The sequence below is a fragment of the Sciurus vulgaris genome, assembly GCF_902686455.1.
Source record: "Sciurus vulgaris genome assembly, chromosome: 6".
NCBI classification, from domain to species: Eukaryota; Metazoa; Chordata; class Mammalia; order Rodentia; family Sciuridae; genus Sciurus; species Sciurus vulgaris.
This window is the reverse complement of record NC_136466.1, coordinates 42,445,438-42,458,493: the sequence shown is the minus strand read 5'-3', so window position 1 is coordinate 42,458,493 and position 13,056 is coordinate 42,445,438. Positions and strand designations below refer to the sequence as shown.

At 38.2% G+C, this 13,056-nt stretch overlaps 1 protein-coding gene across 1 annotated transcript in view; it reads right to left on the bottom strand.

The window, feature by feature from the left end:
• The window catches only part of DCP2 (decapping mRNA 2), a 36,863-nt gene extending 25,618 nt beyond the window's left edge, over positions 1 to 11,245 (bottom strand). Inside the window, exon 1 of the mRNA XM_079143924.1 lies at positions 8,558 to 11,245. Within this exon, the coding sequence (XP_079000050.1) occupies positions 8,558 to 8,610 (53 nt within the window). The 5' untranslated portion in view covers positions 8,611 to 11,245. The remainder of the gene's footprint in view (positions 1 to 8,557) is intronic.
• Positions 11,246 to 13,056: the final 1,811 nt, after the last annotated feature.

Here is a 13,056-nt window from a genome sequence, read left to right as displayed (position 1 = left end):
TAGTCCCAGATTTGCCACTGGGCAGCACAGAAGATAGAGCACTGCAAAAACTAGTCCTATGATTAGATTTAACTTACCTCCATGTCTTTATTAAAAAAAAAAAAAAAAAAAAAAAAACACGTATTTTCTTAGTCTGGGCCATTTTCTATTGACTTCCATTACAGAAAATAAAGAATTACCTATTCTCACACTTCATACCCTTTCTCGTCTTTCCATTCTTTCAACAAAATTACATTACAGTTTTGATTAGTTTCTCAATGTTGGCACCACAACATTTTAAAGCAAGTTAATTCTATTAAAAAGGGACTGCCCATCTAATGTAGGGTGTTCAACACCATAATTAAAAATTGTCACTGTTGCCTTTGCTTCATTTTCTCTATACAGCACCTGTCACTAATTCAACCTTCCACTTGATTTCCCATCTTTTTCTCAGAATGTCAATTCAGATGCCTGTTTCACCTTGAAGACTGCCCTTAAATCTTTTGATGTGTTTCAATTTATGGCATTTATCTTCTAATTCTGGTACATATCTGTCATGCTGTCCTTTCAATACCCAGTTCAACCACTGCACAGCATGGCTTGCCTTTCATCCCTAACTATGCTTATCTTTGAGAACAGAACACCTAGAGGCAAAAAGCTCCTTCCTTGATTATCAGTGGAAATGGTCCTGGTCCAATGTGGCCACCTAAATGACTGCTTCTAGGTTTCCCTCTTTGGCTTTAGAACACAGATCAGAAAAAGGTCCCTTTGGGGACCTCTCTCTTGAGAAGGGTCAACAGATCTGTTAACATTTTCACTAGCTTCCAAAAGCTCCCTATTTCTTCATCCTATATTAGAGTTCATGTTTCTTATATCCTTGCCTTCCTCCTCCTTGATTAACTTCGTTTTCATTTTTCCATACATTCTGAAAGAAGAATGTAGGGAAAATAAATATTGAGATACTGCAATACTGAAAATATCTTTACCCTCAAACTTAGTAATAATTTTGGTAAAGAAAATCATTTCCATTCAGAACTTTGAATAAAATACTGCCTTGTTACAGCTTCCTATTTTGATGCTGAGAAAACTGAAGCCAAGCAGGCTTTTAATATTTTTTATCTGATCCTTTTTTTCCTGTCAGTCAGGATGCTTCTCAAGATCTTCCTTCTGTCCCAGTGTTCTAAAATTTTCCAGTGTCTCTCTCTCTCTCTCTCCCCCCACCTTTTTTTAAATCCATTGTACTGCCACTCAATGGACTGTTATTTTGTAAACTCATATCTGAAAGACCTTGTGGACCAATTCTCTCATCATTCTTTACTTTCCTCTTATACTCCCTGCCTCCGATCTTTGCCCCTCTATTTTCTGGGAAATTTCTTTATCTTGCAAGTCATTTAACTATGTGGTTTTGTCCTGCTCTCACATTTTTAATTTCCAAAAGTTCATTTTAATTTTTCGAGGCATACTTTTGTAGAGTATGAGGTTTTTATTTCATAGTTGTAGAAAATACAACTCTCAGCGGATCAATGTAGCTTTGTTTTCTTCTACTTGCATAGTCTGCTTCTTCTTAATAACTTTTCTGATAGTTTTAAGTCACTCTTTTCTTAAGAGATATACTTCAAATACTCCTATCTGTGACAGACAACAGAGCTATTTAGGAAGACTGTCAAACTATGAGGCACAATTGAAGAAATACAGGCTAAGCTGTTTAATTGGAAATTGCCCCAATGCCACTACCTTTAGGTCTCTCTCTGAAGTTAGATTGCCTGGAAAAGACTCTTCCTTATTTGTGAAGATAAACAGGAGAGCTATAAATTTTCAGCATACAGGATGTATGAATTCATTTCACTAATTTTTCACTATTCTCTTATTCTGGAATAGACTTAACACTACTGCAGCAGATTCTCATACAGATATTTCAGGTCTGCTAAGTAATCATGATATTATGAAATACATATATTTGGTCTTAGCCCCCCCCCCCCCACTCCATTTTCCTGGCATGTAACACCTACATTTTTTAGAAAACAACACTGTTACATGTCCTTTTATACAAATGAGTTTCCTGATGACTGGGAATTCGTGGATAGCTTCAGGATGGGGACTGGTCTGGGGGAACCAACCCTGTGACTAGAGGGCTGAAATTTTCAATCCCAACCCCAATGGGGAGGGGAGGCCTGAAGGTAGAGTCAATCACCAAAGGTCAATTACATAATCAATCGTGCCTAAGTAATGAAACTGCCATAAAAATCTAGAAGTATAGTGCCGGGGAGGTGAATAGCTGAACACATGGAAGTTCCTAGAGAGTGACACATAGAAAGGGAGCTCAAAGCCCCTTCCCACACAACCTCACCCTATATATCTCTTCATCTGTATCCTTTGTAACACAAGGAGTGGGTCTAGGGAACCATTAATTTATAGCCGACCCAACGTTAAGTTCCAGAAACCTGGACTTACAACTGGCATGGCTGCGGGGGATCGGGGGTTCTTGTGGAACCCCCACAGAATGTTAACAAGGGTGTTATGTTGACAGAATATACAGAAAAGTTTATGCCCCCCTTCTTATCCTCACAATCACATATCATCTCCTGTTTTATAATTTCCAATTTTTGGTGTCTTACCTCTTCACCCATTCCTTCCTTTCTTATATTCATACATTTAGATTTTTTTCTTTAAATAAAACTTCTTTAGTGAAGATGTTTACATTCAGTGCACCATCTTTAACTCGAAATTCCATTTCAAATTTCTAGGACATTAGGCACACAACACAACACTGTAACAAAATGCCAAAGGCAAGGAAAAAGCCCACCTCACCCTAACCCAACCCAAGAAAGCCTCAAGTGAAGAAAGTAAGCTGGTGGATGGGAATAAGGAAAGCAAGTGAAATAGTAAGGTCTGTTTATGTAACCAAAGAATGTCCACTAGGTTTTCACTCTTTTACCAGACAGGGGTTCCTGTGCAAGAATGAGAAAGGAAGAATAACTGAGGGCTCGTCTATTAATTCAAGTAGAGTTAGGTTTAGGTGTTGGAATCCTAAGCAAAGCTTAGGTAGACAGCTTTCTGAAGGGTCCTAAATGTAAGCGCAAAGTCCCTATCCATTCACATAAAGGATAAGACTATTAATAATAAGCACCTCTACTATACCATCCTAAGAACAAAAGGCAACCAAGAATCACTCACATCTAAGGAAAATTTGGAACAACAACAAAAAATTAAACTTAGGAGAAAAAAAAAAAAAACAATAAAAAAAATTCAGGAACAAGAAAATAAGGATGAGGGGTAAAGGCAGAACTAATTACTGACCTCCAAGAAATTCAAAGAGTCTTTTGGAGTGAATGTATTTTTCACTTAAAAAACACACACACGACTACTGAATAAGAGTTCCTAGAAATTAATAATATTATTACTAAAATATACTCAACAAAAGCACTGTAAGACAGTGTTGAGGATACTTCTTTAAGCCTGGCTACTAGAAGTATTAAACGACCTTGCAATACCTGGGAACTCAAGTGTGGAAAGGTCCTTAGCCATATAAGGAGTTAGAAAGTTTACTCCCCCTTCATTTACCTCTTCAAAAGAAATTAATAGGTGCCCCAGGAAAACAACAGTAAAAAGAAAGAATAAAACATGAGATTCAAGAAAAGAACAAGTACAACCTGAGAGTTGTATAAATTCAACTACATTAGTTGTCTGGGCAGTCTAGGGAACTTCCAATCCAGATTGGACAGGGAAAGTGGAGATTTCCAAGAGGGCAATGTACAGGAAAAAAGAATTGTATAGAATAGTTCGATTGAGGGTTTAACCAGAAGCAGATGAGAAGTCGGGGAAGGCAGGCTAGAAACTCTGGAAATGCTAAGGGAAACGGAAGATGTCTAAGATAATCAGTCTAAATGTGAAACACACACAAAAAAATTTTTAACAGAACTTCAATCTTAAAAAATAAAATGAATTAGAATTAGAATTACCTAAAAAGTAGCATTATTATGACCATACAACCAATTGGTAGACTGTAAGAAAAAAGATTTCACTTTAACACTCTTTCAAAGGCTCAAGCACTATGGCCACATGGGAAACAAAACTTTAGCCAGTACAGATCTGCCTTTACTATGAAGAACAGGAAATAACCTGGTTATAGTATATAACAAATGCTATTAATATTGTTCTGCTTTTACAATCAACAATAGTAAAAAAAAAGTAAAACAGACTTTGGAAGGTTATAAAATGGAACAGAAATACCAATCAATTTTGAAATTCATCTGGTCAGAAACTGGAAATGAGTAAGAAAGAAATGTAAAAGATGGAATATTAATTGCCTTACCTAATCAAAGGCAGACTCAAGAAATTATGTTCAACAAATATAATTTTAAGTATATAAGAGTGTCAAAGGTAAACAGTGGAATAACTTAAAATAGTAAGATAAATACAGTATACTGGAAGTAGAATGAGGTCATTAGTGGATGTGGTACACTAAACTCTCACCTAATATCCACCAAGGCAAACTAAATCCTCAATATCTAAAGCTAATAAAATAAGAAACTGGTGCAAATATATTCTAAAATATTGATGTATCCACCAGAAGCATTCAATACAAAAGTAAAAGTCAATGCTTCTAGAAAGAACAGAAATAGGGATAGGACAAGAAACTGTTGCTTTTCCTTTATAAATTCAATTGCACTGATTTTTAAAAACCATACACGATTGCATCTTTTTTATAACTGAAATCTTATATCTTTAAGTCTATAAGAAAAAGAAAATTTTGATACATGAAAGTTACACATATTTAATGGTTTCATTTTGTGAATACTGTAGATCTGTTTTAAAGATTTAAAAGTGAATGCATATGTACATATATGTATACATTAGGGGAAATAATATGCCTTTCCCAATTTATTATAGAAAAACTCTCTCAAGATGATATCATCAATTTTCCTACAGAAAGAGTAACATGAGGACTGCAATTAGCTAAAAAAAGTTTCAGAATTCATCGCTAAAATGAGCATAAATTGTTTAATTAACCTATGCTATCTCCAAAATAGAGGCAACGTTAGTTCCCCTTTTAACACTAGGGTGGACTTGCCATCTAATTTTAAAGGGCTTTAAAAAAAAATTCCAGCCAGGCACAGTGGCACATGCCTGTAATTCAGCAGCTTGGGACTCTGAGGCAGAATGATCTTAAATTCAAAGTCAGCCTCAGCAACTTAGCAAGGCCCTCAGCAACTTAGTGAAACCCTGTATCAAAATTAAATTCAAAAAATTAGTTAATTAATTAATTAATTAATAAAAACAGGCTAGGGATGTGGGTCAGTGGTTAAGCACAACTGGGGTCAAAAGCTGGTACAAAAAATAAAAATAAAAAAGTAATAATCCCAAGCATTTCTTTCAAAAGGAAACAACTTATTAAACTCTAGTTTTCAGTTTTTATTTTAAAAACATGCTTTTCAATTCTCCCTAAGCAGTTTTAATACTTAAACTTTAAATATTAGTTTAAAAGGTATTAAAAAAACTATTTGACTTTTTTTTAATTTGACTTTAAATGTCAAAAATCATGATGCATCAAAGGCAAGTATCACCATAAAATGCTGATTTATTTTATCATTAGACATATATATATAATTACAGGGCAACTTTTGCCCCTACAACATTTTAAGAGAAGTCTTCCCTTCCTTTCCTCTAACTCCACTCCACTCAGAAATTAACCAAAATATTATCAGTTTGGTAGAAAGTCTTTCAGATCTTTCCTGTGTATACAAATACACATACTCTTAAAATTTTAACCAAAGGCATTTACTAAAAAGTACTATACTCAGTGGTACAATATGTACAACTTTCACCACGCAAACATTTTCCTTCAGTTTACTGTGTGGTTAATTGCCTTAGGAATCTGTCATGGCCCCATAGTATAGTAGTAAACAAAATGTTGCAGTTAAGATATCTTAAAGATTACACTCCATATCTAATGGACTGTGAGTAGTCTAATGATTACATAATCACATTTTAAAAATTTAAGTCTCCTCTAATTCTTCACATTAAAATCAACTTCAAGGTTCACTTTCTCCAAAATTTATTAATATATGGCAATGGCTAAAGTAGGCAAGATTAGCAGGAGAATGTCATTTATCAAAAAAAATAAAGTAGGGGCTGGGGCGGTGGCTCAGTGGTACAGTGCTTGCCTAGCACATGTGAAGCACTGGGTCAATTGTCAGCATCACATAAAACTAAATAAAATAAAGGCATTGTGTCCATCTACAATTAAAAATATTAAAAATAAATAAATAAAATAAGATAATAACAAAAAACCCTCTAATAAGCAACAGAACTGGGAGGGGAAAGTGGGGTGAGGAAAAACAGAGGTCTACATTGAATTTATAAATCGAGGTACAGTCAATCCCAGCAACTCAGTAACTTATGCCAAAAGCAACTTAATGAGATTGTCACAAAATAAAAAATAAAAAGACTGATGATATGGCTCAGTGGTTAAGCACCCCAGGTTCAATCCTGATACCAAAAAAAAAAAAAAAAAAAAAACCCTCAAAAAAATTAATCTTCAATTCCTTCAATTTAAACTTTGTTAATAAAAATTAAATTCTAAGTGTAATTTTTTAAATCCCCAATTAAAAGTTTGAATTAACATAAAAAGATCCTCAAATTCATCAACCAAGTTATAAATATTAACTTTAAAAAAAGCATTACTTTTAAAATTTGAAGTGTTAAGAAATGGCTACTTGGTTTCATCACTAGTTTACAGATGCGCTAACCCTAAATTTTTAAATATACTATATTTTTATTTATATATACAAACAGAAATTGCTTTAAAAAAAAAAATCTCAAATGAAAAAATTTAAACCATTCCAAAGAGTTGTGTAAGAAAATAGCTTAAATACATTCACTGGAAAACCAACTACTTAACACCTAAGGGACGTTTAATATACCATTTACAAAACACATAGCTATTCTGTGAACAGGTTCCATATATAGAATTATACTGACTGATCACTTTTTTAAATGATATCCTAGGTAATGGATATATAAACCCCAATACTGGTAGGAAGCCTAGTTTAGATGCCAAACTAAATCAACTTTTACCTCTATTAACCCACATGTAATTACTGCTCACGTTTCCAAGTACTCATCTTTTTTTTTCTAACTATAAAATGAACATTCTTTAAAAAATCTTGGTAACATGAGGAAAATGAAGATTCCGATCCTATCATCTCACATTTGATTCATGATCGTCTAGTCATTTCTCCCTATAGATAGATATAAATGCAGCAAATTCTCATTTCTTACCAAATTTGGGATCATAAAGTGTTTTTTAACTTTTAAAGGTCATCAGTATGTATCATATTACAAAAAATATAATCCTTCCATCACATGACATTCTTATTAGTTGCAAATTAGTTTACTCCTTACATATACTTTGGTTAAGTTCAAAATGCTAAGACTTGACTTCGTATTATAAGCACCTGATGTAGAACAAAAAGCACAGGCACTGTTGAAAAAAAAAAAAAAGGCATAGGTTTCAAATCTTGATTTTCTGAATTAAGATGAATGTGACACTGTGTAAATTACTAAGTCTCTGAATGTTTGGGAAAAAATGGATTACTGCAACTTTTAAAATAGGATTATTTCAAGAATTAAACAACAATAAAAAAAATGTGAAGGGAGCATCCAATACCCAGCACAGTAGAAACTTCACAAACTCCTTGGCACTTTAAAAAAATCAGCGTGAATGCGACACCACCGAGTCTGACCTTTAAACATAAACACGATAATTAAAACCACAAAAGAACTTTTACTCACTTGTCATCTAAATGACTTCACAATCCACATACATTCTCAGCGACAACTCGGTAACTACCACAAATTTTACTTCGAGGAAATATTTTAAGTACATTTCACACGTTTTTTGGTTATCTAAAATCACAGCTGACAAGTAAGAATGCAGAAAATTTCTCCTGCGAAAGTACACCCTGAGTTAAAACCCTGCGAGTGAGAATTTCCTTTCAAGTAAGGTAATTACGGGATGAAAAGAAAAGCAGTTCTCGACTTTCCCCCTCTTCCTCTCAAGGAGAAAGAAGAATGAATTCTTCTTAGGACCATACAGAGAATGGCACGGACCTATACGAGTATGCAGAAGAAAGGTTTTTAAGTTCGAAAATTGCTCCTGGCGTGGGTCCAGGTACCAGAGACCCTCAAGACTCCACACACTGGGGGCTTCCTACAGATTCAGGAAATGAGACGGAGGGAGGAGGGGAAACGGTGCACGAAAGTCGGAGACCCTAAAAAGAAAAAAAAAAAAAGCGGGGGGAAGGAAACGGGCCGGAAAATGCTAAAGAACTCAGGCCGAGCGGCTTCACCTGGGAGAAAGCGAAACCCGCGCGGAAACTAAGAAAACCAGATGCTGCGTGCTCGGCGCCGGAGGATGGGGCGCCGTGAGAATCCCGGAGGCTGCGGCGGAAACCGAGAGGGGGCGGCGGCGAGGAGCGGACGGCAGCGGGAGAGGAAAGCGAGGACCTGCAAGAGGGCGCGAGGAGGACGCCCGGGGGTTGGCGAACCTGAGCGGAAACCCGCAGCAGCGCAGTACCTGCAGAGATCGTCCAGGACGCTGCCGGGAATCTCCACCCGTTTGGTCTCCATGATGAGGACCCACAGCAGGAGCAGTGCATCCCGGCTCCGCGCGGCCGGGGACGGAGGGTACAGAAAAGAGGCTCCGGCTAGCCGGAGAGCTGGCTGCGGAGGCGGCAGTGGCTGCAGCTCCGACGAAAGCTAGGGGGGAAGGGGCGGGACCCGTTCACTTCCGACCCGCTCCCTTAGCCCAGGACCCCGAGGCTGGGCCGAGGCGCGGGGCGGAGCCCCGAGAGTCACGCCCCCGCCCTGCTTGAAAGGCCCAATGGAAAGCTGGAGGATTGGGAGTCTGAGAAGCCTAAGCCAATGAGACGTCTGTTTATTGGTCCGTCATCTCCAATCCTCTTCAAGTTGCTCAGTTCCTGCTCGGAAAACCAACTTCCCGCCGCCTTCGACTGAGGCCCGGGACGGGTAGGCGCATGCGTAGCAGGCCTCCTTTGCACTGCTAGGAAGTTTAGAAAGCTCAAGTCTTCCCTACCGACCGGAGACCAACATCCGGGACTTCGGCGTGGTCTCTGACCTTTGGGTGACTCACTCAGCAGGCACTACTGTCTTTGCGAGGCGGACCCCGAATATCCAATAAGCACTAGCACGTGTTCACGTATTCACCAGGTAGCCTGCACGCACACCCACCCCCTCACCTCACCCCGCACTTACAGGCCAAGGTTGTGCCTCCTTTTACTTTCTTATTTATTTGGGGGAGTACCCGGGATTGAACCCAGGGACACTTAACCACTGAATCACATCTCCAGGCTTTTTTCTCCCGAGACAGGGTCTTGCTAAATTGCTTAGGGCCTCGCTAAATTACTGAGGCTGGCCTAAAACTTGCCATCCTCCTGCTTCAGCCTCCTGAGTCACTGGGATTAAGGGTACACTGTGCCTAGCAAGAGTATGCGTTTTTAATATGGTTCACCTTTCTTTCTCATACAGCTAGTCCCAAATATGAAGAAAAGGACTTTATCCCACTATTTGACACCCAGTGAGATCTCAGGAAACACTGAACCTGAACGTTGCGATTTGCATTCTACCCATTACATACACACACCACTAATCGGTTTGTCCTCATTCATTCCTCATCTTAGCGGAGTCCAATTCGTTCTTGATCTTTGGAGAAACTGGATCCATCTATTCTTACCCACAGCTCCCTGCCAACCTCCACCACACACACTGGCTTTATCAAGAGTTTGGTCTCTTCTAACATTTAAGCTCTCATGCTCTTTCCTAATTTGTGTCAAATCCATTATCTTCAGGTTTGCGTAATTTCTCCACACTCCTGTGAGAGCATCATGCCAGTGCCTCCACTTACCTTCCTCGCCTGTACAACTGCTTAAGTTGTGTGTGTTGCATTGAGATATGAACTGGTTATTGTGTTTTCAGCTTCCTATCGCCCTCTCATCAGCTGCTTATGTGTGAAATCCCTTACATCCCTTAGCGAAATAAAAGATTGGCACCATCTATCTTACCCTTCTGTTTTCCAACTTTTGTCTTTTTGCTCTTTCCTCAAATTTCTTTCAGGCATCTACAGAGGTTTTTGTTTTGGTTTTTCTAGAGTTCTCTTTTGATCTTCAAATGTCCCTTTCTTGTGTTGTTTTATTCTTGCTTTGTAGATATATTTTCTCTTATGCTTCAGAGGATATTAATATATTTTTAAAAGTTTTCTACTCCCTATTCTTATTCGTTTCGGTCCCTTTTTGCTATTAAATTGGTCTCCTATTTTATTAGTTTTCTGTGGCCCTTCACTATTCACTCACACTGAAGGCCTTAAAAACCTGGAGTCAAGTGCTATAAAAACTGATTGGAAGCTCTCAACACGATATTAGGACTTGTTTTCTGAGAGCTTTGCTGTAGGATGATCTGGGTGGGATGTTAGTTGGAAATACATGATATAAGCATGGGTACATCATTTCTTCTGGCTGGTCAAATTCCCTAAAAATAAAATGCTTCCACACCCAGCTGGAAGTAGTCTGGGAGTTGAGTAGGAAGCACAAACTAGAGTATTCCTTTTACTTTATTCATTGCTCCCATGGGACAGTTCAAGTCTTTGGAATTCCTAAGAAGCAGACTGTGAGAAAGGACTGGCGTTGAAGTAATCAGTGATGGAGATGACCTTAGGAAACTCTGGTAGCAGAGCAAGAGATTGAGGACAATGATGAGAAGAAAGCCACTATGAGTTTATTACAAAGAAAGCACCATAGAAAACTGGAGCTTTCTCCCACTAAAGAACTCTGGATGCCATTGTAAAGCATATAACCTCAGAGGTATCCCACTCAAAGGGTGAAGGAGATGGGAATTCATATGAAAACACTTATCATTAGTCACTGTATCACTGGAGAAGAGGTGTCCCCTCTAGAAGATCTGAGGAGTGTCTGGAAAGAAGGGGGAATGCAACTCAAGACTGCAGAGGTCTTGGCATAATTAATGGAAAGGAATTACAGCAGGCACCAGTTAAAGACACAGAGTTTTGTTTAGGAAAGCAGATAACAGATTCAAGGGAGAATGAGGGCACGCTCAAGAGAGACACACTGTTGGGTATAAGACAAGGAATATGCATTCAAGGGGGAATGCAAGCCTTCTTGAGAGTGAGAGACACATTTTGGGGGTTCCTGTTTCTTAAAGGTGAGGGGTAAGGAAAGGTATGTAGAAGTGATAGTAGTTAAGTGATCTCAAGACAGTTTCTAGTGGTCTGGTCAGTTTCCAGATCCTTAGGCTGATCTAGTCTTCATTATCAGATCAATAGATAGCACTGGAAAGTACATTATCAGTTCCTCAAAATAAGATTTCTCTCTTTGCGTAATTATTGGGGGTGGAGGGCAGGCCCAACTCCTTTTGCCAAGGCTTTCAGAGGGCTATGTTTTTAGTATGTAGCCAAGATCATGAACACCCTGACTCAGTATATGTACTCAAGGTCATAAACATTTGCCTGTGAGCATCTGTTCACTTATGTAACCTGTTATGTTCACTTATGTAACCTGTTATGTTCACTTATGTAACCTGTTGACAATGTTCCTTCTTTGGCCTGTACATAAAAAAGTCCTATGAAAATGACTAGGGGAGCTAAGGGATGGAACCTGCTGCCACCATCAAATAAAGCATGTCTACTATCCCAACTGTGACTGGCATCTTCTTTCATCTACTGGGATCCCAAAACTGTTTCCCAGGGTCTGGGCCTCAGCCTGACAGGAGGTGAATTCATAATGCACCAGTAGATTTATAGATTTTTCAGGAATTTGGGAGTAACAGGTCTAGAAAAACTAAAGGCTTAGGGAGCTCCTGCTAGGCCCCACCTCTTACAAGTTTCACTACCTCCAAAAAGCACCAAACTGGGGACCTAGACTTTAACATATTGAGTTTCAGGGGCGGATGCATTCCAGATCCAAACGCTCCATATATAGAATGTAGAAATATCAGGGCCAGGCATAGTGACATATGCCTATAATCCCAGCTAATTGGGAGACTGAGGCAAGAGGACCACAAGTTCAAGACCAACCTGAACAACTTAGCAAGACCCAGTCTCAAAATAAAATAGGTAAAGGGCCAGGTATGTAGCTCAGTATGAGTGCTTGCCTAGCATGCCCAAGACCCTGGCTTCAATCCCCAACTCTGAGAAAGAAGGCGAGGAAGAAGAAGAAATATCTATGTTAAATAAAAACATGTTATATACAAATGTATTATTTACATAAAATGACTGAAACTCTAAATTAACCCCTTTTCTTTGCCCTCCCTTTCCTGCTCCTCCTGTTATATCTAACTCCCTTGCACTGATGTTTGCCAGAATGGGAGGGATCAATTTAAAGGGGGAGAATAGAGTTATCGGATTCAAATAGGAAAGCTTCTAAGCTGGTGGTAACCAACCTTCTTTGGCATGAAGGACAAATCCAGAAAAATTAAATTATTAATTTAATTTAATTTAATTATTTTTAAAAAAATAATGTCAACTTTAAAAATCAGAATATAAACTCTATAGTTCTTAAGAATTCTTGTATTAGTTTCCAGTCACTGACTGACTAAAATTTCAGAAACGAAATTACTAAGACAAATTATGTTTGAATCTGTGAATAAATTTCTTTAGTAAGTATCCTGGATACTGGTATTTCTTTTCTTCACTGACCTAGTTAGTTTTTTAATTGGGAAAAGGAATTTGTCTTACACATCTCATATTGAATTCTTTATGAGTTTCTATCAAAAACAGCAAACAAATCAACCAAAGGAAGCACTTTGCAATCACTCACTGTTAAAATAATCATCTAAGTTTGCTCCATTACTCTCCACAGCTGACAATAGTTCTCTCCAGACAGAGACCCCGCCTATTGTCAGCCTCCCAGCCCCTTAGCTAGTCCCAGAATATACCAGAATCCAACACCAAAAGTCTGTTTCAGCTACAACCAGCAGAGGGTGTCCATGCCTTTTCTCCATTTTTAAATTGACAAGCAGACTTGGGATTTTAGTACAAAAGCAGAA